General features: G+C 39.1%; 1 protein-coding gene across 4 annotated transcripts in view; it reads left to right on the forward strand.

The window, feature by feature from the left end:
• The window catches only part of ZDHHC20 (zDHHC palmitoyltransferase 20), a 56,129-nt gene that overhangs the window by 23,380 nt on the left and 5,717 nt on the right, over nt 1-27,032 (forward strand). The window contains exons 2-13 of one of the 4 annotated variants that reach the window (XM_083834003.1): nt 2,560-2,586; nt 6,468-6,562; nt 9,841-9,961; nt 11,276-11,345; nt 12,493-12,525; nt 13,343-13,463; nt 19,928-20,060; nt 21,630-21,756; nt 22,989-23,078; nt 24,034-24,149; nt 24,577-24,654; nt 25,582-27,032. In XM_083834003.1, coding sequence (XP_083690129.1) covers nt 2,560-2,586; nt 6,468-6,562; nt 9,841-9,961; nt 11,276-11,345; nt 12,493-12,525; nt 13,343-13,463; nt 19,928-20,060; nt 21,630-21,756; nt 22,989-23,078; nt 24,034-24,149; nt 24,577-24,614 — 971 coding nt within the window. In that variant the 3' untranslated portion in view covers nt 24,615-24,654; nt 25,582-27,032. The remainder of the gene's footprint in view (nt 1-2,559; nt 2,587-6,467; nt 6,563-9,840; nt 9,962-11,275; nt 11,346-12,492; nt 12,526-13,342; nt 13,464-19,927; nt 20,061-21,629; nt 21,757-22,988; nt 23,079-24,033; nt 24,150-24,576; nt 24,655-25,581) is intronic. The other 3 variants (XM_083834006.1, XM_083834004.1, XM_083834005.1) reach the window with 3 other exon arrangements.

The raw sequence follows: 27,032 nt of genomic DNA on the forward strand, positions 1-27,032 counted from the left end.
AATGTTATGAGGAGTAGTCAGCATGGATTTACCAAGGGGAAGTCGTGCTCGACCAACCTCGTTGCCTTCTGTGATGACATCACCAGCTGGGTAGATGGGGGCAGATCAGTGGATGTCATCTACCTTGACTTTAGCAAGGCTTTCGATACTGTCTCCCATGACATCCTGATAGCAACGCTGAGAAAGTGTGGGATAGAGGAGTGGACAGTTAGGTGGGTTGAGAACTGGCTGACTGGCCGAGCTCAGAGGGTGGTGATCGGTGGCGCAGAGTCCGGCTGGAGACCTGTGACTAGCAGCGTTCCCCAGGGGTCGGTGCTGGGTCCGGTTTTGTTCAACATCTTCATTGACGACCTTGATGAGGGAATAGTGTCTGCCCTCAGCAAGTACGCTGATGATACGAAGCTGGGAGGAGTGGCTGACACGCCAGAAGGTTGTGCCACCATTCAGCGAGACCTGGACCAGCTGGAGAGATGGGCAGGAAGAAACCAAATGAGGTTTAATAAGAGCAAGAGTAGAGTCCTGCACCTGGGAAGGAACAACCACACATATCAGTACAGGCTGGGGGACGACCTGCTGGAGAGGAGCTCAGGGGAGAAGGATCTGGGGGTCCTGGTGGATGACAGGTTGACCGTGAGCCAGCAGTGTGCCCTTGTGGCCAAGAGGGCCAATGGGATCCTGGCGTGCATTAAAAGGAGTGTGGCCAGCAGGTCAAGGGAGGTGATCCTCCCCCTCTTCTCCGCCCTGGTCAGGCCTCACCTGGAGTACTGTGTCCAGTTCTGGGCTCCCCAGTACAAAAAAGACAGGAAACTCCTGGAAAGAGTCCAGCAGAGGGCCACAAAGATGATACGGGGCCTGGAGCATCTTCCCTATGAGGAAAGGCTGAGAGACCTGGGTCTGTTCAGCCTGGAGAAGAGAAGACTGAGAGGGGATCTTGTCAATGTGTATAAATACCTGAGGTGTGGGAGACAGAGGGATTTGGCCAACCTCTTCTCAGTGGTTTGGGGGGATAGGACAAGGGGCAATGGCCACAAAATAGAGCACAGGAAGTTCCGCACCAACATGCGAAAGAACTTCTTCATGGTGAGGGTGACAGCACTGGAACGGGCTGCCTAGGGAGGTTGTGGAGTCTCCTTCTCTGGAGATATTCAAGGCCTGTCTGGACGCCTACCTGGGCAGCCTGCTCTAAGGAGCCTGCTTTGGCAGGGGAGTTGGACCCGATGATCTTTCGAGGTCCCTTCCAAACACTTCGATTCTGTGATTCTGTGAAATTTGGCTCAGTTTAGTTTTGTACTTCGTTTTTTGTTTGGATTATGTCCCTGTTCTAGACAGAAACACAGGAGGAGGCTGTGCAAGTATGCACAACTAATAGGCACTAACTAATGTGAAATTTGCTTTTCTTTAGGGTTAACCTCCTTTAGCTTGAAGCTAGAGGCTTCTGTGGACAGACAGACAGACAGGGTGCTGAACGTGTATTTTAAGGAGAGAGGAAAAAAATCAAAATCTGAACAAAAAGGGTTTGTCTGTACATCAAGGTATCACCTCATTACGTCTCTGCGTGCTATAAAGAGGCACGGTTGAGTAATAGGGTTGCAGACCCCTTTGCTATAGATATCTACAGCTAAGTGAGGCGCATGCTACCTCTGTGACCAAAGTAGCTTTGTGGAACGAAGCCTGTAACGCGTACTGAAGCCCTGCGGATTTAGTTCTCTAGTGTGCATCGGGGAAAAGCTCCTTTGAGCTGACATGCAGACCGGTGACTGGACAAACGTCAGTGCTGAGAGAGAGGAGACGATGCAGAGCGAGGTGAATGGCAGTAGGCAGGGCATGCTCTGTTGACCTTTTGCTCGTGTTGATGGCCAGAAACTTAAATTTGCTGTATCGGGTGAAGAGCCAGGAAAAGATCCTTTCGTCACTGACTTTCAGGAATTCAGTGTCTAGGGAAGAGACCCGGCAAGGAGAGTGGTATGAACAAAGTGACCCAGCAAGTACAGCTGCTCTCTGGTCAGTGTCTTGCCTAACTGATGAATGAACTCCAAAGGTTTCAGAGAAGCCTGAGAGCAAGAGGATGTACCAGTCAGAGAGCATGCAAGATAGATTTGAGCAGAAGAATTTGGTGTTGGGATAAAATGAGATGAAGGTGCAGAAGAGGAGGAAGTGGGGAGATTTCAACTGTCTCAAGAATTTGGGTTGGGGGGCAGGGGGGGGGAATACAACAGGTTGGCCTGGATGTTGATGTGCTCCAGAAAATGTGCTGGGTGCATATCTGAAGGGCAACATGTATAAATTATGATCTAACTAATGGCTGTGGAAAGGAGTGTGCTCCTCCTCTGCTGGTTAGAGCAGAGAACTGGATCTCTTCACCCCTTCCGCTGACCCACCAAGCCTCAGTGGCTGACAGGAGGAATACTAAGTCCTGTTTTACCCTGAGTTGGGCAGGGAGCTTTATTAACACCTGATACATGATTTGGAACAAGTCATCTATCTCGTGTCTCACTTTTAACCACATTTTTGATTCAATACAGATTTACTTACCATATATCTTTTTTTTTTCTCTTCCAGTTACTATTTCTTCAACTGCAGAAAAAGGTAACAATTATTATTTATTAATATAAATAGTTTTGTTGCACTCAAGTCTTAAGGGACATAGAATTTAAATGTATTTCTTTATATGTAAGCTCTCTGTAGTAAGTAGATCATTGCTAAGAAACAAGTTAAATATTGTGAGGTTGAGTATGCTGAGCTCATAGTACCGCTTGGGATGAAGACAAGACCCGTGAGTAAAGTAACTATGATTTAGGTTTGCAAATATTTTTAAATGGGTACCTTCTGAGAACAGAAGAGAGAAGGAACTGCAGCAGTCCGTTTTCTGTTTCATCCTGAAGGAACGATGAATATTCATCTTACTATCCTCCTTGCAACCTCTGCCCAGCAAGATTTTTGGAAGAGGAGGGATTGTTGTACTCTTTGCTGTTTTCCAAACAGCTTACCAGATTCCTCAGAGCCCCATTCCTCAGGACTGCTTAGAACTGTGCAAAAAACACAGCCATTTCAAAGGTGACTGCACACTGTAATTTTAAATTTCCAGGTTAAGCAGTTAAGGCCTTGTTTTTACAAACTTTCCTTGCACCTTATTATTGTCTTTGGCAAGTATACGTCACAGTGGGTAGTATTTATAGAGCTTCAAACTCACCAAAGAAATTCCAGCATGCTTGCTGCTTTTAATTGTGAACAAAAACTAGGCTAGAGGATCATTCAATTTCAGAAGTTCAAAATGCTGTTTTTTTATAAGACTTTAGGCTTTTTTTCCCCGTAGAACCACAAACTCTAGGGATATTTGGAAGTTCATTTCAGTTTAAGCGGGAACGTGAGAGTGGTTATCATGATTTTAAGGTAAGCATAGATTGGCAGTTTCATCATCCACTGAAGGCTGTCTTCAGGGTGTGAGACCGCTGGTAAGAGGCTTTCATCTCTTAAATATCTTTGCAAAAGAGCACAGAACTTGGAGGTAACCCACCGGTTTATTTCCTGGTGGGGAGCATCCAGGAGAAAACTGTAAAAAGAAGGAAACTTGATAGAGTCTGTCCTCTTTCATCTTTTAAAGAGGTGAAAGAGTGGGAAAACCTCCAAAGTAAACGGTAAGCTGTTCAAGACGGAAGCTGTGTCTTAGCCTGGGTTTTCACATCGCAATGCACAGCTGGGCTTCATGAAGACATCCCAAAATTCTGCAGGTTGCTGCTGTGCTTTTACTGTCTGGTTTTACTAGAAGTAAAGTTTTGCTTTCTAGTTCCTTTCAGAAAGGCAAGATTCATGTCTGTGTTAAAGAAGGCTGGCAGAGCAGTGATGGTGGTGTAGTGTAGCCGTATCTTTGGCTTTAATTCAAATGCAGTGCCTGCCGGATCGAAGCAGGCTCTCTTAAATCTACCAGAGAAGACAAATGCTTGATTAATTAATGAGAACAGTAACTTTGAAAGCTGCCTGTTAGGCTTTTTTCACTTGCACACCTTTTGCACTTGAAGTTCTATGGCATGTCACAGGCACCCTGCATGCATGTATTTCTTTACAGTGGAGGTTGACCTTAAAATGAAATGTGAAGTTGTTTTTTCATTTAAAAGTTCCAAGTTTCATAAAGTTCTTACAAACTAACTTCCAATAGCCAGGAAATACCACCTGGAGAGTCAAATGGCCAAAGCACTGGTAAATGTTGCAATGTAAATAAATAATATGTATACTAGCAAATTTATTTTGCACCATTTTTCATTGTGCTCTGTTCAAATTCTTTTACTGCAGGTTTTTAATTACAACGTGTAATTCAATTGCTGATGATTTCTTCATCCCATTAAGGCTAACTGTTTCCGTGTCTTTGTATTTTCATATTCTTGCGTAGATTTTTATCCATTAGGATAGTAGAATAGTCAGCTCTCAATCTCTCCACAGTATAATTTGGTTTTGTTGAGTATTATTAGCTCTGTAATCCTACTCTGTCCTTAAAGCGGTGTTAAGAATGATGCAGGAAAAATTGTGAGGGGTAAATCTGAGGAAGGCTTAGCATGCTTCAGGAGGATGCTAAGAGCGTATCTTATGACATCGTCCTCCCGAGGGCATAACTTAGGGTCTAATGTGCATCAGTGCCTTTAAAGTGAAGTCACTTCGCTTGGTCACAGCACGGCACCAGGAATCCTGGACGCCCTAGCTTAGCTGGGACTTCCTCACGACTCAAGAACAGCAGATATTGGGGTCTGAGGTATTTGATGTTTTTTTCATGTCTTCAAATTACAAGAAAATAACTGAATAGGAATGAAGCCGGCTTATATTTATATTTGAAACTGCTGTGAGATGCTGTAGGGAGTACTGTCCCGAGTGGTACTGGTACCCAAAAGGGATTGGATTCCGGGGGTGAGTTTTATGGACAGAATTTAACTGTTTACTGTGCAACTGAGTTTTGCCATGCCCTTCCCTCCACTATATCTTGTTTTCTCTTTCCTCCTATTCTACCCCTCTCACCCTTTTTGCCCCCAAAGCTTTGATTTATGCAGGTGTTTCCACGAAGATTTTAGGTCTTTCTCCTCTTTTGCAGATTTCTCACTTTTTAATTGCTTAACCGTGTTATGTTTGAATGTGTGTAGTATGTTTTTAATAGAACACAGTTTCTAATTATGTAGCGCCTAGCATAGTGAAACATAGGTTCTCTCCTATCAGAAATAGGATTCAAGTGACAATTTTAGGATGGTTTTAGAAAAAGGCTTTGCTTCTTGCTTCCACGGTTGAAAATTTGCCAGATCTATGAAGCTGAAGGAGTCAGAGGCAAAGAGAAAAAGCAGAATTCTTTGAAGGAAGCTCAAGTTTGATTTGTTTGTGTGGTTGGTTGGTTTTGTTCTTTTCACTGTAGTGAATAGTAAAAATCCTGAAAGATGATAAATTAAGACTATGCCTGCTGTGACTGGGTACCTGTTGTTTGTTGTTTTTTTTTTTTGAACTGCTGAAAGGTCCTTAAGTGTAGGGTCTGTTCTGCAATCTATGAATTATGTAATATGGCTTCTTAAAGAACTCTGTATCTGCATAGGACAGTAGGTCAGGTTTCCTTCTTATTGCAACTAAAGAAATGAAGATAATGTAAATATTTGGCATGACATTTTCTAAGACTTGCTGATCTGGCATGACCGATCCTTTTCCTCTTTACAAGTGGTAAAAGAAACCGTTAGAGGAAACAAGATTGGAAGAAGCTTCCTTGGTCATAAGGTCTGAGCCTTTGGTATTTAAGGCAACTATATCACATACACCCATTCATAGATTGATGGGACTCCATAGTACTTGTTATTGCCGTGGTGGCTGTAGTAGCAGGACTCTTCCAAGTTATGTTCCTCTGAAGATTTGATATAAGATTTCCAAACAGTTTTAACTCGTAGCAAAGTCTCATCTTGGAGTTTAGTCCTCTCTCTTCTTGGTTTGGGGTTTTCACTCCTATTGAAAACCAGTACATTCTACAATGGCACAGTACTATGCTGTTTCTATTAGAAGTACATCTCTTGATGCATACTAAAAAATTAAATTGATCTCTGTAGGCCAGTTATCACATAATCTAGAGTAGAATTGTAGCATCTTTATCTAAACAGGTTAATCACTTGCATGCCTTAGGTGAAACTGTATTCACTTCTGGTTTTTTGTGTTTTGTTTTTTTCCCTTCAAAATCTGCTGTAGAATCTTACATAAAAACATATTATTTCCTTGATGAATAGCAACTATGACATTTAGTGATTTGTTGGTGGTGTTATGGAGGCTTTTTGTGTTCTTTTTTTTTTTTTTTTTCAAGTGGGCACTGCCAGAGTGCTAAATTTACCCAGGCAAAAGGTTTAATATAACTTATCAGCTGATTCATAATGTCATAGTCTAGCCCTCATCAAAAATCAGGGGTTTTATCTCTTGCTCTCTTCAGCTATATTCACCAAATTTTTATTTGTATTTTATTGCAGTTGTGTACCTTGTGGTTTTTCATCTGTCATTTGTCATGTTTGTATGGTCGTATTGGAAGACAATTTTCACATCTCCTGCATCCCCCTCCAATGAGGTAAATCTGACGTTAGAAAAATGTCAATGCTTTTTTATAAATAGATGAACTGTTTTCAGTGATGAAACTTGTTTGCAGTAATGCATGATTCACCTTTCCCTTCTCATTATCTAAAATAGAACAGCTTGACAGCATATCATGAATGCAAATCATCAGATTACTCCTACAATACTGCATGCTTTGTATAATGGCATTTCCTTATATTAAATGTGTTTAATTCATCTCAAGCTTGACAGTCACATATATGTGCAAAAGTAGTAAGACAAAAAAGTAAATTTGGGGATACAGTGCTTTGCTAGAATGTAGTTTGTTTGACTTCTGACGTTTTTAAAATCAATACCTCCAATGACTGCATTTTTGTATTTTTTAGATAGTTTTGACCTTTAAGTAGGAAAACGTAGTAATAAGGCTGAAATGAATTACCTTGCTTTCTACTTTCCCTCAGGCATGTATATGTAGGGATGAGATGGTGGCACCAAATTTGAAATACTTCCCTTGGTTTTAAAAAGCTTTTAAACTGGATAAACTGTTTGAGACTTTGTTTGCACTGTGGGAGTTGCATTTTTATTCTATTTTTGGCAAGACTGACTTTCATTGCTTATGTCAGTTTTAAACATTTTTGTAAAGAGTTAAAACTATGCTTCTATGGAAAAGCAAACACTGCTCTGTAGTGCATAATTATGTCTTAGATATTCTGCAGCTTTCTAAGATACATAGTGAAAAAAGCTAAAGACTATTCTGCATTTTAGTTAAGTGAAAAGAGTAGTACTGAATAGTTAAGCCTACAAATGCAAAGGAGAAAAAAGTCAAGGACATTTCATCCTGAAATGTCTTCAGGGTGGTATGATTTGTCTTTGTTTAGGATGGTTCCGTAGGCAAATGATAATGTTAAGCAGGTTAGCTGGTTACGATGTGGTTGCAACTGTAGTTTTTGTAAGGTATGTGAACTTGGGCTGCTCCTAAAGCAGTCTAATAACTTTCACTGTCTGCTTGGGTTCTTCAGTAGTAGAAAACAATTTCTGACAGTACTTACCCTGTAGTTGCAGTAATGTTGTAGCAAGCTTTTGATATTTGTTGACTGAAAGGGATGGTTTCAGCATATGGCACGTAAGGAATGTTTCCTATATTAAGTGTGGGTATAGATCAGATCAATACAATTCTTTCATAGGGGAAAAAAAAGCTACTCAGGGAACATTCTCTCTCTCTCTCTGTGGGGAAGTCCCTTCTGTTCATGTATCAGTGAGTAATTTTTGCAGTTTTTTTTATTTAAAACCAGACTTCAGAATCTCCTCATTGTATGAAAGTGTAAATGTATATATTTTTAGTCATTGAAGTTAGGCATTCTTGTGAAACAAATAGCATCCTGTGATCACACTATTGAACTAAAAAAAGATCCTGCAGCTGCTGTTGTTCTAGTGTAATCCCTGTACGTTTGTCATAAGAAAGAACAATCAACATTATTAGATCCAGAAGGAGGAAGGAAACAAAGGGACTCATTCTGTTTTCGGTAAGAACTAGTGGAACCTCATTGGAAATTCTGTTAGCTGTGTGGTAATAGACAACTTTTGATGTCTTTCAACATACATATCCTGCCATTGTCTAGCAAATCTGTGGTTTCATGTCCCTTTTAATTTCTGAAATTAGAACAGAAATAATTACTTCAGAAAACCAAAATCCTTATTCAGTTTTTTTTTTGAGAGTTTATTATTATGCTACTTGGAAAAAATCAAAAAGTTTTAAATTTTGTATTTTAGTTCCCTTCCTGTACATCAATGACTTACCATAGAAGTGTCATCTAGAAGTAGCGTTTTGTATATGCAACCTCTGCTTGATTGCAGGTCATGGAGACAGCCATTCGCTACCCTAGCAGACTCTTAAAGAAAAGGGCAATAGGGAGTAAGGCATGATGCTTCAGATCTGTCTTAAGTTTTTGATGTGAGCATCTCCAGTTTTTGTATTTCAGTAAATACCTAGGCTTTTAGCTTAGAGACAGATTTAAAAAAAAAAAAAAAAAGAGGTCAAACTCTTGATGATGACTGAAGTATTAAACTTCATTTTCATTCTTTGCAAAGATTGATACTAATTTCTGATTATTTAAAAGGAAACAATGCTTCATGTTTCACCTTTTAATGATGGGTAGACTCAATAAATGGAATGCTACCATATGTAACAGGTGACAATTAGATTCTGTGGGATATGGGGCAATTTATTTGCATTCTAGATTGGGAAATAACACTGAGAAATTACAGCAACGTCTTACTGCTTCCTCCTTTTCTGTAAGTCGAGTCTTCACTGTTGCTTGCCAACCGACTCAAATCCAAAAGAGGAAAAAGAACATGATGAGATGAAAATCCATGTGAACTAGTCATATACATATTCTTGGTAGGAAAATATGTTCATGTTAAGCCACACTAAGCCAATTTTTGTTCCAGCTGCACACACAGCATTTTCCACTCACTGCTATGAATACTTTGTCTATGTGTGCTCATAAAAAGGGTTCTTGTAGTCCTTGTGGGAAGCTCAGAGTTTAAAAGTGCTTCAGAATAGAAAATACCAGAGGAAATTGTGAGTTCAGCCCCCACTCCACAGGGACTCGTCAGCACACTGGGTTTTGTGGGGCTTAATGGTAAAGCTGTAATTTCGGTGGATACCAAAGTGTTTTGCAAGTGAGTAGAAGCTCTCCAGGTTATACTGGTAAAGCCTTACATTTTAGTAAGGCTTCAACAGGAATGGTCCTCATACTACACCAAGGTTTCTAACTCTGAAGCTGTACAAGCTTTGTTGAAGTTGCTTCCAATGCAGGTTAGGGATTTTGAAACCAGTGCTGACTACTCCCAAGTAAAAATTCCATTTAAACTCTCTCAAATTCTCTGAGGAAGCAATGAAAAGTTCCTTGTCGCCACCCCGAACTCCACACACACCCTCTTCACTATTTTCTCTGGCTTATGCCCCTCTCTAAGTCAGAAAGTGGGATAAAAGAACTTTACTCTCATCAAGAGTTAAGTTCCACCTTCTTAAAACTCCCCTGAGCTTATGGCTTCCTTTGTGTCGAAGGGAAAATGAAGCAGATAATGGAACGGAGACAAAGGTGATTCTCTTTAAAATATGCTCAGGACCATCATGTAGTTTTGAGGGTCTCCTGTAGCATTCAGCGGGAAGGAGGAGGTCAGGGGTCACCCAGAGACAGGATTAAGATATGTAAGGTTCTCCTTGGAACTTGAGTAGGACACAAAGTAGTAATTGTTCTTATCCCTTCATTCTGTCTTTTTCCTTCCCAGTTCTGCTTGTCAAAAGCTGATAAAGAACAATATGAGAAGGAAGAGAGACCAGAATCCCAGCAGGAGATTTTGAGAAGAGCTGCTAAAGACTTGCCTATCTATACGACAACAGCATCACGAGGTGAGATACAAAGATAATTTTGTGATCCCGAAGCTGCTTAGTTTAATTTGGTGAGATTCATTTGATGTTAATGAATAATCTGTTAAGCATGTACTGCAAAGGCCATGACCTTGTGGTGGTTTTTTTTTTTTCTTTTGTGTGTGTGTGTTTTTTTTTTCCCACCATGAGAAACTCGAGTCCTTTGTCTGGGGATCTCTACATACAGCCAGTACATGGAATAACTTTTTCAAAAAAAAAAAATTCCTCTTCTTGTGAGCAAACAAATGACAACATTTATCTCTACTTCTGGCTACAAAAAGTAACCACTGAAAAGAACTACATCTGGAAATAGATGAAAATTAAACTTTACACTTAATTTTACAATCATTTATATCCCCCTTTAAACTACTTTTTCTGAGCTATATCAATTCTGTGGGAGGAGAAACTTCATAGTTAAAGCTAGAATTTAAGAAGGATCAAATGTTATTTCACTCCCATCTATAATTCAGTACAGAGCTTTAATATGTATAAACATTTTTATTTCAAGTTATATATGAATGATCTGTGAAACTGTTGTCTTATGCATATGTATATATTTTTTAAATATACCTGTTTCTCTTTCTTGAAACTAGGAATGTTGTATTTTTCTCCAAAAATATAAAATATTTAGGATAGTAGGCACCTAAGTCGACTGTGTCTTTTCAAACAAAGTCTATGGATACCTGGCTTTTTTTGAATACAAACCTCCCTCTGAGGGAATCCCAGTCCCTGGAGTGGTCTGGGAAGCTCTTGCCAGCTCTTAGCAGTTCTGCTCAGCTGTAGGTGTTGGCTTTCCTCCTCCTTTCAAACTGACTGTACTGGTGTCTTGTTTCCATTGAGAAGAGCTTGAAGGCTTATTTAAAAATAACTTGGAAAAATGAGGAAGAGCTAATTTGCTGAACAGTCTGCTAGATCTCTGTTTGCTGAAGAGGATAGAGAAGGCTAATGTTGAAAGTTGGCTTACTGAAAGGTTGTAGTTTCACAATGGGATGCCCAGGTACTCTCTCCAGAGGTGAAAGAAAACAAAAGATAGGTCATTGCCAGAGGGTGAAGGACAGGAAAACTGAGCGGGTAATGAGTAAATGGAAATGGACTCCATATAGCAGTAATTGACAAGAGTTTTAAATACTTCTATATGTTTCTTTAAAAAACTCAAACATATATATTGTATGAGTAGGTCTGTGAAAACAGGTGTGATTGGGAGGGAGCTCTCTAAGATTCAGTTTGCATTAAGAGGGAAAGTCTTTGTAAAATTCACCGAGTTCTTACAACTTGACCCTTGCCACTTGAATGCAGCCATCAGATACTGTGATCGATGCCAGCTAATCAAACCTGACCGCTGCCACCACTGTTCTGCGTGTGACATGTAAGTTACTGCATCTGAAATGATGGAGTTTCTCTTTCCTTCTACTATCACTTCAGTGTGTTCATTTCATCGGTGTGTCAACCCCTGCATAACAGCAGATTTTACAATTTGTTCCCTTCTCAGACCCTTCATACCATGATTTCAAGAAAGCAAAGTTCCTCCCATTAGTGCATTATTATTGTTGCAGCCCTGTAGACCAAAATGGCAGAACTTTCTAGGAAACCTGCAATCTGCTTATAGCTTTATAAAGCAGTGCTTATGTAAAAATAAATAAATTCGCATTGAAAGCAAAGAAAGGCAAGTCTGAGATACCAGCATGTGGTTATTATAGAGCTCTTCTATTTTATCTTGCTTCTGCAGCTTTGAAACAGATGTGTGCTACTAATACTGCTTTATCTCAAAGAGTGACAGTGGAATTGCATGTCTTTGCTGTTTAAAAGACACCACTGTTGTTCTCTAACCTCGTTCTGAGTCATCAGAGAAGTCTGTAAGGGCGCTGAAGCTGTGAGTGAGACTTTGTATGTCTGAGCTTGAGGAAATCTACTTAACTAAAGAACCTAATGCACATCTTTTGGCTAAAATCAAATTTATTAGCAAATGAATGTCTGTCTGAAATGTCTAGCATCCGACTTTTTACAAAAACTGGATGAAAATGGCCTGTGAACTATTCAATTTACCCACTGTGCTGTTTTTTCCCCTCAATTACCATAAACAAACGAGCAAGGAACAGACAAAAAGGTAGCAAAAATAGCCCTAAGGTAGACTTAGTTGAAATGAATGACCCAGTGACATACCTTATCCACACAGCTGTGAAGGGTCCTTTGGATTTGTTTTCTTTCATTGCACACGTAAGACTAGTGTGGCTTAATGAACTATAAATAACATGGTTTGAGTGTTGCTCAGTAATGCTCCCCATGTTAATTTAAGAGGCTCTCTTCATAACTCTCTTGTATCTCACTTAGTCCTTTCGGTTGAAAGGATGGCTGCTGTAATGTGGAGACATAGCATGAATGAGAAGACCTGTAAAAAGTTTCAGTGAGGAAATTACAAATAAAAAAAAAATTATAGAAGGTAAAAGCATACGTCTTAGAAAGCAAATACACTTTTTGCTTTAACTTGCTGGAAATATCCTCTGCTCTTTTTTCAGATGTGTACTAAAAATGGACCACCATTGTCCATGGTAAGTTCATTTTTAAAAAAAAAAGGCAGTATTATAATGATTAATTAGCTCCTTCATGCTGCTTCAGAAAATGAAACTTTGCAGTAAAATTTGATTTTCACAGAATTTCTTGAGTCTTTATTACATGAAAATAAATTTTGTTCATGTGTGTTGCAAGTTAGCATTGCAGGCCCAGCAGCCCAAACCATACAGTTTTTCCTTATACAGAGAAACCATGGAGTTAACAAGACCTACGAGAAATGGCATTTCATTTAGTTCAGTGGTGTTATCAACAGAAGAGGCGATAACCACTACATTGTGAAAATCAGTTCTTGGTTCTAGATGATGCATAACATCCCCTCAAATGGTTGCTCTTCTGCAGTTTGTGTTCACTGGTAGTCAGTAAAAATATTATCTGCTGTTGTTACAAAGATACTGCTATCAGTAGTTGACTTGAAAGTGTTTTTATAACAAAAGCGACATCCACTGAAATTGATGGAGAGATTTGTGTTATCTTCTGCAATCGCTGTCATTAGTTCCTAGTATGCGAGATGCTTCCTACAGAGACTGTTTGCATCTAATGCTTTGACAGCTCATGCCTTGTCCTGTAGAAATTCCTGGGAGGGAGCAAAATTTGTGGGAGGGGCCCAGCTAACTTGGCCTTCATTCAAAATGATGGCTTAAAATGCTTCTGAAACACTAGTGCCAAACTGTTTTGGACATACCACTGACATCATACACATTATGCTCTGCAAAAACAGCTGAGTGTACTGGTTTTTTTTTATTATTATTATTTTGGTATATCATAGTAACCTCTTTCTCTTTCCCCTCCTTCTAGGGTGAATAATTGTGTGGGATTTTCTAACTACAAATTCTTCCTCCTGTTTTTAATGTATTCCTTACTGTACTGTCTGTTTGTTGCTGCTACAGTCTTGCAGTACTTCATAAAGTTCTGGACAGTAAGTTCTAAGGCTTTTTTGTGTTTGTTTGTTTAATCTTGCATGTGTTTATTGAAGGCTGCCTCAGCATGTTGTCACTCACCATTTACTCTGTTCCATAGTTCATTACCATTAACAGCATCGATCGAAGTGACTGAATCAGGAGAACCTTCCGAATATTAATTAAATTTATTGCACTGCCTAGGATGAATAATTGGGGGAAGAAGTTCCGATGAGGACACTGCGGTTTCTCTGCTCCATCAAAATCAAATGTCACAGCTCAGGTTTCTTTGAGAGTATTGGTTATAGATACGTAGATATAGAAAGACCTGGTTTTATCAAACAATTACGCGTGTGTATGCATGAGTGTATGTTTATATGTATACACACACACATACATCAAAATACCAACAGATGTGAAATACAAAATAATCTTGTGCCTTTGTGGTTACTCTGCTATTGGATAAGGCAGGTGAATTTTTTGGGAACTCACCAGTCTCTGTTTTGGAGTCCTTATGTAGGCATGTCTGAACTTCATACTAGTGGGTTTTATTGATCTGATATGGGTAGATATGGTGCTAAAGATATCCGTGTTCCTTGTAACCATTGTCAGTAATAATAGATAAAATAATAGATACATATACGTGTACCTTACTAGATTTAGTAGAATATATGTGAAAGGTAAACATCCTTGCATGTCAGCGTTATTGCTCCTATCACTTTTGTTGCAGTTATGTTCCAGGCTGAATAGAGCATCTTCTGATGTCATTTCCTTTCATCTCCGAAACCTTGTACTGTGCCTTCCAGTCTCTTGAGACGGAAGAGCTAGCATCAGAATTCTCTTAATCAGATTCCATTAACTAACATGGGAAAGAAAATCGCTGTTAAGTGGAAAGCTTTCCATCACATGTTTATAAATAAACGACAGCACGTGTTTCTTAGACGCTACTTGCTGTAGCTGTGAAGAGCAGTAATTGTCTATAGCAAAAGAAAGACTCTTTACTGGAGAAAAGTGCCATGTCAGGGTAACGGAAGCTTGATCATGTATTCAGAACAGCTGTACTTTGAGACAGATGTCATTAGACAGGTAAGATAAATGGTGCAAACACATTTGTTTGTGTTCATCTGAGCCTATGGGTCTGATCTGCCAAAGTACTATGTTTCTCGTAGTCTCTGAGCTCTGTGTAGCAACCCATCACTGGAGAGCAGTGTGTGGGAATTGAGCTTTTGGTATTGTGTGAGATGAAAGTCACAGGTGTATTTATCACTCAGAGCTGTGGCTTAACAGGTGTTGCAAATGAAATGATCTGATTCTGCTGTTCAGTCTTGCTTGACTGTAAATAGTTAAATTTTTAATTTGTGAATGTGTCACTTCCAAACATCTGCCTGGCTGCTTTACACTGTTTTGTATGCAATTTCCAATGAAACTGTAGATGTGCTCTTACATATTTACCAGTCAGTGCTTGAGCAAGGAAAATGAATTTGCTTTGTCACCTCACTTCATAACTGTTACTGCAATGAAAGTCAGTAGGACATCTGACCACAATGAACATTTAATACCAACATTTGCAGCAAGCCTATTCCAAAGCCCATTGGACATGATACTGAAGTGGACTCTTCAGCAGAGGAAGTGAACTTAAGAGGGATATATTTTTAATGCTTTAGATGCTTAAAATGTTTTATGCAAGAATGGGCTACTTCTGAAATGTGACAACAGGAAATGTAGTTGTGTGCTTGCATTTGTTGCTTTCATTTCCCTGTTACTTCCAAGACAAAATTTGATGATACCATGATCTTATAATTAGAATAGATCTCTGACTGATTTTATTCACACTAAAACACTCGTTCCACAAAGCTAATATTCCTATGATTTTATAATAACTTGATTAAAGTGGAATTCCAGAAAGAGTTGGTGGCACCATCATCATGTGGACTTGCAAAATTTAATACGGCTCTAGTATGTAAGCGTTTAGATGGGTGCTGATGACTACAGAATAGTCCTGGAAACTTCTCTCTACGTCTGTAGATCAGGGTGGCCTACGGATACGTCCTGCGTGTAGATTGCTGAGCATTAGCAACATAGTGAAGCAGTGTTTGCTACAGCATCAGACAGATAACTGTTAGGGCTCTCTAGATTTGTTTTGTTTTTTCCTTTATAGCTTGACTGTGAGAAATGTTATAGTTTGGTTTTCAGAAGGTAGCATTTCTTTTTTGCTTCCTTATAAATGTTTTCAGAGAAAGCGTATATAGCCATTGCCAGGTAGAAGATGAAATACTTGGAATGTAACCTTCAGAAGTTGGAGTAATGAGATTTTAAAGGTGTGCATGCTACCTACACAAATTTTAGCAGTCCATTGTTTTGAACTGTTGATGGAATTTGTTTACAGATGCAACATGCACATGCAGATTCTAGCAAATATTGTGAGACATGCACTTCTTCTGATTGAAAAAAAAATAATCTGTCACACCAAAAATCTGTCACACCTGCAAGACTTGCATAGCATCTTTCATGCTCTGTGCAGAAGTACTGACAAAAGGTTTTAATACTGTTCATGCTGTGATGGAACAGCCGTGCTGGCTCTAAGTGTTTACCACAGGCTTACACTCTGCTGTGGGAGTTTAAATCTGGTTTGTATAGATCAAGGAAGTATGAGTGACACGTTGTTGTTGTTGTTATACACGTAACTCCTTTTCCTATACTCATAAAATTCTTATTCTAATACCTAGGAAGTTGTTAAAGATAAGCAGATAAATCCACCGCTTAACAAAATGCATTTGACACAGGCACCAGTCTTGGCTGAACGCCCAGTTCTTGATGCCTTGTTTACATAGTACATGGTAGCACTTCCCAGTGTATGTTTGTATCCACTCTCTTTGTTCTGCTCCCTCCCACCTTGAAACCTGTTTTTTTTCCAGCTGTTTCCAATGTCTTTCAGTGTCCTCCAAATTATTTTGGCAATCCTGAGCATAGTTAATTTAAGGATACAGTATGTGTTCCGGGACAGATGGTACATACTTCTGAAAAACTCCACTTCTATTTAAAATAAAATTAAAGAAAAGTAATTCCAGGTCCTCTGTTAGAACTGAGTCCTCCTGTCTGTACACATAGGGATGTATACTAGATGTTTGAGTTTCTTCTAGATTTAAGATGAGTAACAAGCTGAGCTCTGATACTATTTTTTCTTATTATTTTTTAAGTGACCTGATACGTGCTCAAATGACTCAGTGCTTGTCGTGTTCAGGAGGTTGTGAAGGACCCTTCAGAATAGTGACTGCCGTCAGGCTATTATGTGTGCTAAGTAGACCAAATTTTATTGGGCATATCATTTCCCTTTGTAAGCTCTGAAGTTCTCCCATCTACAAGTCTCTTCTGTGCTGCTGCTAAATGTACAGATTTTAAATAACTAATGACTGAAGTTTCACTCTTTTCACATGCTGTGGCATGTGGATTGCTGCTAGAACACAGCTGTGATTAAGTCTGTGATAAGTGCTCAAAGCCTGCACCCTTCTTTCCGGGAAAGAATTAGCCTTTTTTGAAAGATGCTTGAGTTCTGCAACTGTCATTCAAGAACTTAGAGCCAGTGGCTCCAGCTGTGTAATCAGAAGAGGAAAATGTTCCCAGGGGATCAGGCAAATTAATGATGTATGATTTAAAAAAAAAAAAAAAATCCTTCTCCAGGTTATAGACCTACTGTTCTAGGGAGATGCAACTGAAAGAAAGTTTTATTTTCTGGCCCAAACACAAAGACTAAGCTGTCACTGCTCTTCTGAGCTCCAAAATCAACTGGCCTGAGAATTGTCCATAGAGAACTACTTCATTTAAGTAAGCAGTTCCAGAAGAGTCCTATAAGTAATACTTTGTATTCTTAGTAGGATTTAAGGATCTAGTTGCATATAGTCTCTCTCTCTCTCTATGATTGTGTAGTGAAATGCCTGAACCTGGAAGCTCTGGTTATCTTTTTGTTTTTGTGTAAATTGCAAACTGACAGTGAAGTATTGGCAAGCATGACTGCTTGGGTGTATGTATGCCATCGAGAAGTTACAAAAATTAATCTGGTAACCATGTTTTCCAGGAAACCACAATGTGCTCAGAGGTAGGAAGAGGCATCACAGTTTTAACACAAAGCTTAGAAGCAAGCAGCAGTTAGAGTATGTCTTTTGCTAGCCTTCATTTCAGGGGATCGCAAAATATTTCACATCCCCATTCACAGCAGTGAGGAGAGGGGCTGTAGCACAAATTGTCTAAGCAAAACTAGAGCCAATAAACAAGTAAATAAAGGCAATAGATAAAGAAACTGGATGTAGATGGCAGTTCAAACAGCTGGACTCTTATCATTTGCTTACTCTCGCATGATCAGAAGGTAGCCAGCATTTTTGAAATTGCTGTTAATATATGCCAGACTCCAGGGTAAAAGCTTGGGCTCTCCCTAGGCTTACTGAAAAGCCATACGTCTTATGTAGGACAGATTTGTGAAGTGCTAGCATCTTAGCTAAGGTGGTTAATAACATTCTTTAAAATTTGGAATTTGAAGTCTAACTTGAACTAAGCTTTCTTGTTTCTTTCTTTCTTTTCTTAAGTACTGGTTGAATTTCAGGCGTTAGACTGAAAATATCTCTCACACAATTCTCAGTATTGCAGGACATTGGGAAGAAAAAAGACAGTACTGATGTGTTACGTTTTGTTGTTGATGGTTTTTGGTATTGTTTTTTTTTTAAACAAAGTCGTGGAAGGAATGGTATCTTATTTTTTGTGCTTTTGACTGAACGTACATCTAATGGTAATAGTTATGTTCTGAAGTCAGATTATTTTGTTTATTTATAAACCATTGCTTTATGGTTTATTCTTATTCTCTGGAGTATTGTTAGCTTTACAGAGTTGTATGAATGGTGTCATCATAGACAGTGTCACCATAAACCTTACTCGTGGAGGAAACTAGTAAAGAACGCACCCAGTGCAGTCACGCTGCTCAGGACAAGGAAACCACTTGAAAGTGATCCAGCCCCAATCTGAACAGCAGTACTTCAGAAGAAAATCACACGCCTTGGGAGTTAGTCATGTGCTCTTGTGTACTCTGTCCTCCATTCTCTTGGAGAACGGGGGCTAAGGCTGCTGATGGGCGTTGGAACTTGGCACGTCCGAGAGCACGTGTGCACACCAACCATTTCTTTCTTAACAAAGCTCATGCTGTTTTCAAACATTTGGTCTTAACATAATATTAGTGTTTAATAAATTCTTTGTTTGTGCAAAGCTTTGCCGCAGGAAAGCTGCAGAGAATTGTCCAAAGGTAAAATTCAATATTGATGTAATTACTTAAAAAATGTTCCTACTATAGTTTTTCTAATCCAATCCTTCGTAGTAGCTATTTACACCAAACTATGGTGTAAATAGTTTGAAAGGGAGAAAATTTGTAATCTCTTTTGCTTATGAATATTGGCAGTGTATGTGGATGTAGATATACCTGTATGCACTTGATCTCAATCGAAATGTCTTCTAGATAATCTAAAAAAAAAATAAGCCTCAGATAAGTGTGTATGCTGAATGAGCTAATGGAAAAAGTAATGGCAATAATGCTAACTAAACTGCTGAATAAAAATAGCATCTCTGCTTTCATAGTGCTGCTAAAGGTCAGCCGCTTAAAAGTACTGCAATTTTGAGGATATAGAACTAGAATAGTATTGTTACAAATCCTATTGGCCTCTTGAAAGCGCAAGCCTAAATATGGTTGGGGCTGGGGGTGGAATTGACTATCGCCTGTGGGTGGGAGGTTATTTTTTGGTGGTTGGACTGAAATTGTTGTTTTTTATGTAGATATTCTGGTGAGTAACTTCTGGCTTGTCAGAGATGGCAAATTTGTTCTGCTAGGTACATGCTGGTTGTTTCCTAAACCTGAGAGATTATCAAAAATTGAAGATCAGTCCCAGGAAACTGATCTTGTCTGGGAGTTGTTCAGCCTTGGAAACACGATATAACTAAGCCACTTCCCATTCATGTTCCTTATGCCTATTCAGAAGTATTATTTCAGTATTTCAGTATTATTAAGTTGCCAGGAGAGGGTTTGGAAGTTTTCATTGTATCTTCTCTTGAAGAAAAGCAATTTTGGATGTGTTTTCAGTGTTTCTTTGGCTGTGGCTGCACAGTGAATGTTTTTTAGTACATTTTTGTGTTTTTTTTTTTACTTGCCCCTTGCTGTGCATTTAAAAACTAACCTGGTTATATACAGTGCAAGCAGACAGATGAACACGTGCAGTGATGTAACTAAAGTCAGGTGGAGGGGGTACCCATCAGCCTTCGAATGCTGTTATATAGACACTGGTTTAACATGACATGGAAGGAAGGCCCTGCTTGTGCTGCTTTTCGTTGTGAAAAATGGGGTGAAATACCTATATCAGAATGGGCGTAGCAGAAAATGTTTGGTGATAATACTGCATTAACTGCTAAAGAAGTGTTAACATGTTAATCTCGTTCTTTCTTTCTTTCTCCCCAGAATGAATTGCGAGACACCCATGCAAAATTCCACGTACTATTCCTTTTCTTTGTGGCAGCCATGTTCTTCATCAGCATACTGTCGCTCTTCAGCTACCACTGCTGGCTAGTTGGCAAAAACAGATCAACAATAGGTCAGTTAATTGGAGTACAGAACTGTTCCTTGTCCCAAAAAACAAGTTGCTGATGATGGAAGGATAAACTTTCACGTTTAATGGGATTTTAAAATTCTGTGCAGCAAGAAGAACTTTTGGTGAAAGCAAAAAAGGTCAAACCTTGTCTTGCATTTCCTAGTGTAGTGGATACTCTGGTGGAGTCAAGTGTGGAGATTCATGATGAATGTCAATTTTTTGGTTTTATTTGTATTTTGAGACTAATGAGGCACATTTTTGTTGTGGTTTTTATATAGTGTTAAGTAATGTAACAGAATTGCTACTTACCAGTTACCCTGTTGTTACAATACTTTGAGTAGCTGGGTGGCCCCACCTGAGGTGAGGGCTGTCCTGTGTATGAATATAATACATTTTGCTCCAGATCTGAAAGAGTATTCTTAAATCCTGCGAGATAAAGTGGACTTTGGTATTAGGAAGTGACTTGTAAAAGCACTGCAAGAAAAATGGAAACACTGATGCACATGTCCTAAGTAATAAAAGAATATGGCTTGCAGGTAATTTCTGTGCCTAAACATTCTAAATGTCATTGATGAGTGTAAGGAAGTTACTTGCATTAGTTAAAGTATCTAAGTTCCTGCTAAAGCATTTTTAAAGTGTTTTTTTTTTTTTTTTTCAGGGATGTGGTGGGTAGTGCCACAACTAAAGTCAAAATCTTCTACCTTTTTTTGGAAGTTAAATTTGTGTCCCCAAAAACAAATGAGTTAATTGAAAGAGATACTACTTTCTGCTTGTTAGAATTTTTCAATAGAAGAAAATGAATTTTTTTGGTTGCTTGACAGGATGGTTAAGTCATTTTTCCTCTGTGTATCTACAAGCTAAGGAATTTTCACGGGATCTCTTTTAGCTTTGAAAGAAATGTTAACATGTTCCTTGCCCAAAAGTCATTGTAGGTCATTGACAGCACAATCAATATTTACTTTCTGGTTCATGATTGTGAAAAGACATGGTGTTGGTATGGAGAGAGGAATGAGTCCTCTTGGTTCTTGGCCAAGTGTGTAACCTGTCTGACTAGGTAAATAGTAGGTCGGTCAAGTTTAGGTGGTTTGCTGTATCTCATGGTGTGTCTGTTTCTCTAATGTAATAGATCTCATCTTTCTCTGATACCGTGGTATGATCTTAGTTTGACTTCAGCCCTGGACAGAGTGGAAAAAACCTGTCCTGTATGAGTTTAGGTACAGTAATGCTCAATGGTAAATTGCTTATTTATGCAGAAGTCGTCGTCTGCTCAAAGATGTGCACAGGTCAAAGAGAGCATGTGGTATCTTCAGCATGCTGATGGTATTTTGCTTTGCCTCAGACCTTAAGTTAAATGTAAAGAGAGAAAGATGACTGTTCTTATGTGAACATTAACGCTTAGATTTTTTTAATGTTTTTTATTACTTAAGGTGGCAATCATTTTTTTTCCCCCATAATACACATCCAAGATGGTCTTAGCTTGCCTGAGACTGTTCACAGTAGAGAAGTTTGAGACTGTCTATTTTCCCTGACTGCTTGGTGCTTTAAAGTAAGTTGCGTGTTTTTCTTTTACAGAAACATTCCGTGCACCCACATTTCGAAATGGCCCTGATAAAAATGGCTTTTCTCTTGGATGTGGCAAAAATCTAAGGGAGGTTTTTGGAGATGAAAAGAAGTATTGGCTGCTCCCTGTTTTTACCAGGTATTTGATCTGACTTGAAATGAATTGGGGAATAAATTGATTACTTAATTTTCACCTTGCTTCCTCTTTTCTGAGAAAAATGAAGCACAATTGAAAAGCCAATTTGGAAATCTTGTGTGATTGGTGTGAAGAAAATCTGGAGGAGAAAACTGAGAAGACTCTGCACAGGGTTTTCATTCAGAGATGAGAGTCTCATTTACAAGGGCCTTCTAAATACAGAAGTTTGGAAAGTTTTGAGAATTGTATTTCAAAAATTCTACACCTTTTGATTGGTAGTATTAGTGCCTGGTTATAAAGCAGAAATCAACAGCACAGGGGAGACACAAATGCTCTTTGAATTTCAGCTACACTGAAACAACATCAGTTTAAAAACACCCCCTCTTATCCCCAACAAACTTGACAGCTTTTCTTGTGCTGTACATGACATATTCATTATTAAAAGCCTTCTGAGAAAGTGAATGTAAATAAGCAGCAGTGAAAAAAAAATGTTGATATGTTGGAAAATAGCAGTTTTAAAACTTCATCTGAACCAGTGTTAGGAAGTTGCAGATGAATGTCTGAGAAGCTCGATAAAGTAAGGCTGACCTGTTGCTCACTCCCACCACTCCAGAAAATCAGCAGAACAAAGTAGGTGCCATGTTTCAGCACTGCTTTCGGAGGCTTGTGTATCAGCTTAAAATGTGGGTGAAGCTTTTTGCCAAACTGAGGTCTGGTAGCAAACAGCAGGGGTAATAACAAGATCTAAAGTTGCCTCAGCCATTTACTCAACTGATATGACTTTTCACATGATTATAAAAAGGTGGAAGGTATATTACAGGTGGGTATTTTCCCAACACATTCTGTCTTGACTGAATTTGCTTTAAAAGAATGCTTAGTTAATCTTACAGTGATGGGAGGAAGAAAAAAGTATGACCACCAGAATATTGTTTGTGCTTCTGGGATTATGAATACTGGATAGTCTGACTACCTGTGCCCAGTGCTTTGGGAGAAGACCAGGGCTACATTGTACAGAAACACGATGTTGTTTCTGAAATACGTAGGCAAGTGCTGTGCTCAGCAGCCCACACCGAGTGGTAGGGTGGGAATTGTTTGAGCTCCAAAGCTTAATTAACTGGTCATGGGGTTTAGTGGTAGGAACGCCTTGCTCAAGTCTGCAGTTCAACACTGCACTCAGTAATTGATTCCAGCCTGTCAACTGCAAACAGTGATTTGAATCTTTGTTTCTGGTTTAGTTTGGGCGATGGGTGTAGTTTTCCAACTCGTTTGGTGATTATGGATCCAGAGCAACTAACTGTCTCAAGCCAAAATGAACCTGCCAAAAGGTAACTATTGCACTTAAGCTGTACTGTGCCATAATTCATCTGTTAAAAAAAAAAAAGTTTCAAAATTATTTTTTGTTTTAATTGTTTAAACTTGTTGTTGGGTTCAAAGTGAATTCGTAAGTCTTCAAAGAAGGATAGAATGAATCAAAACTAATAAACGTGATGCTGCTTGATACAGAAGGGCTATTTCTTGTTTTAGACTTCTAAAAGGACGTGGCTCTAAGGAAACAGAACAGTAGTGAAAGTAGAAGACCTTACAGACTCTTTTAACAAGAAGAAAAAAAGTCCTAGGGAAGAATGAATAATGGTCCATGGAAAAAATACTTAAGATATTTTTTCAAATGAAAGAAAGGGTGAATATTACTTGCATTTCACTTCCTCCAGCATGCCTAAGCAAGGGATGCTGAGTCATAGTTTGCATGAGGTAAATAATGTGGCTATTGCTGGGTTTGAGCAGTGGAGTTCTTCTAGGTTGTTTCATTTTAAACCTCCAAATTTGCATGGTTTGTATTTTCAGGAAGCTTGCTTCAGATTCAAAGACACATGAGTACGTGAAACTTCTGAGGACGTTTATGTGAAGGCTTCTGTGTTTGGTGAATGGCTGAAGGTTGTTGTCAACAGCAGCTACATGAGTTATCAGGCATTAGGGCCAAAGGCAAGACTGAGAAGTCACTTCCAGTACCACACAACCTGTGGAATTTACACAAGAGCAGTACCCTTGTGCCAACAGCAGAGTAGCCTTTTGCATTAAAATGTTCAGCAGCACACCCTAGCTTTTAGTGATGGAATACAACATCAGGTTGTTCTTCCAGATAGTACTGGTTAGGTTTTCTTTGTAACTGTGTGGCAGTAACATTGTTGTCAGTATACCATTTCTTGTCTATCAATCTAGAAATGTCTGAATTAAGCAACTCTTGCAATTACAGAATTTCTGTTGACTTTGCTTGCTTTTCAGCTCTGGAGCCAGTCAGCCCTTTCCTCCTCGACCTCTCAGTGAATCACAAAATCGATTGCTAGCCAGTGATGGTCAATGGGTAGAAAGTGGCCCTGAAGAGGAAAATGTTAAATCAGGTAGACTGCACCATAACATTTCTGATTACTCTGTCATTTTGTTCATGGTGGGTGGGGTGTGTTTGTTTTTTGTTGTTGTTGTTGATTTTTTTTAAGCCTAAAAAGCCCTTAGGAATTGGTTGGAGTCCGGTAGAGGAAACCTTGTTACATAGAATCCAGTCAGCATGTCTATAAGCTAAGGCTAACTTGTGTCTCGTGCTCTGCTCCAAACTGAGTTTTAAGGCTAAGGTAATGGGTAGATACATCTGGCTTTCTCACTCCCTCTTCTGAGACATTTTGGATTTATTTTATATTTGATTAGGGGGAGGAAAATATTACTCTGAAATAGGTACAACACAATAAGCATGGTTTCTGGTTTGAAGTCTTTGGTATTTGCTGTGCAGATCTGAAAAAAAAAACACATAATTGAGATTCTCTCATATTTTAGGTACAAAAAAGCATATTATAGTTTCATTGGAAAGCTGATCTCAGCTTATTACTAACCAACCATCTCAATGAGAAACAGGTAAGACTAACGTAATTGATTGCTATTTCTTTATATATATGAGTAAACTAAAATAGACATCTTGAGGTCAAAAGTCACTAGTCATGGAGTGCAGAGAAGTCCTCTGATGTTGGATGAGTCGTAGAAAATCACAGAATCACAGAATTGCAGGGGTTGGAAGGGACCTCGAAAGATCATTGGGTCCAACCCCCCTGCCAAAGCAGGTTCCTTAGAGCAGGCTGCCCAGGTAGGCGTCCAGACGGGCTTTGAATTTCTCCAGAGAGGGAGACTCCACAACCTCCCTGGGCAACCTGTTCCAGTGCTCTGTCACCCACACTGTGAAGAAGTTCTTTCACATGTTGGTGCGGAACTTCCTGTGCTCTATCTTGTGGCCATAAAAAAAAAAAGTCTACATAAAGCTCAGAATGGCTCACCAGGAGATGAGAGTGGGAGTAATGTACTGTAGGAAACATTGGTTGGCTAGATCTAGGATGAGTCGGCCTAATCCTGTAATTTAGATTGAAGTGTGTAATGTTGTATTTTTACCTGACCAGGGAAAAGAATCTCATCTGCTAAACAGGCAATTTCAAGATGAAAGTCTTGATACTCTCTCAAGGAACAACCCCTTAACTATATTGTTATTGTATATTGGTTTACCGTGCTCTGCTCTTATACTTCAAGAAAGTGTGTGCACAAGGAATGAAGGTGTCGGTAAATATAGGTGTCTACATCTGAACTGCTTTGTGTCACTTGTGACACATCGACACATTAACAATGATCTTCTTTTGTGTAAGAGCTTCTGCGCACACTGCACACTTTGCACTAGGGAAATGTAGCAAATGCTGCTGCTTGCCCTGGTGTATTTCCAGTGACTGAATTAAATTTCTCTTTTATGTTGATTTCATGCTGCAGTGAGTTTATAAACTCCTGTTAAATTTTTATTTCTAGAAGAGGAACGGATCTGATTTCGACAACTAGCAACCATAGATGCTGAGGGCTGAGTCATTACCCCCCACCTCCCTTTGTTTCTTTTAAAGAGTTGTAGAAGGCCTGCATGAAGGAATTTATATTGCCTCTCTGTGATCCCTGACACAGAAGTACAGCAAAAGCTGGAAACAGGGACCTTACAAGGAAGTGCCATTTTGTTTGAAGAGAGAACAATCTTCAAGATCTTAAAGCTCAGTAATTTTAGGATCATCTTTTTTTATTATTTATTTACTAAGAAATAGTCTATCTAAAAGGTCTCTGCAAGGGATAGCCAAAATTACAGTAGTTAGTAGTACTTTTCTTGACACTCTGTATAAATGTTCAAACAAGTACCCTAGTAAGGGATTCCTTTCAGCCTCTAGTTTTATAATATCTGATTTGATCTAAACAGGTTATTCAGTCATTTCCTTTCTATGAAAAGTAGAATAGATACTTTCTGAGATCAGTTCATGCCAGCAGTCTTTGACAGGGTATTATAGAATGTACTTAATCCTTCTTCCCACTGACCTAGAGAGAGAGCACGACTGACAGCTTAGACCAGACTATTATCTGGTAATAGTTTGGTGTGACTTTCCTTTCCAAGCTCCCTCCCTTCCTAAAGTCAGACAAATTTAACGAAGGAAGATGGTGTGCCGTGTACCCCACTTCCCCAAGCTGCATAGTTTTAGAAGTTGTATAATTAAATGAGTCAGAGTCACACCCATCACAAAGCATTTTGGTACGTGTTATCTCAAATAATACTTAACTCAGTACCACAGTGTTTCAGCTGTTCTGAGTCTAGTTGGATCTGATCGGTTTCTGATCGCCTAGCTTGTTAATTCCAGTCCCCTACAACTGGAAGCAGCCATGCAATAGCTGTGAGATCCAAAATATCCATTCCATGCACTTTGCTATGCCTTGTAATAGACTGATAGCTGTATTTTTCATTTTTTCATTTTTATACCTGTAGCATGCAGTAGAAGCAATCAAAGTTATGGCTTAAGTAAAATTCCCATGTCATTGTACAGAAAAGACAACAAATCTCCCAGCCAGCAGTCCCCCAGACTCACCTAGAAAAATATCATTTGTGTCTCCAAATGTGTCAATTTAATTAAAAATGAATGAGCAATTCTTGCCAACCAGACATCCAAGAGACTTTAGCCACAGGTCAATGGTGATGGATTTGACATTCTTAGTGGAGATAATCTTATAAAACATGAGGTTTAAAAGGAGAAGAAAAGGGAAGAAAAAAAAAAAAACACCTCCCAGAAGGCTAATTATAAGTTGAATTTAGCTTAGCTGCAGTCCCAATCGGGAGGCAGTAAAATACCTGTTATCTAGATATTCCTGTAATGCAGTATGATTTGTTTCGTGTTGTGTTTCTTTTTTCAAAGCTAACGGTGCAATTCCACTAATGAGGTTTTGTTTTGTTT

The sequence above is a fragment of the Anser anser genome (assembly GCF_964211835.1).
Source record: "Anser anser genome assembly, chromosome: 1".
Lineage (NCBI taxonomy): Eukaryota > Metazoa > Chordata > Aves > Anseriformes > Anatidae > Anser > Anser anser.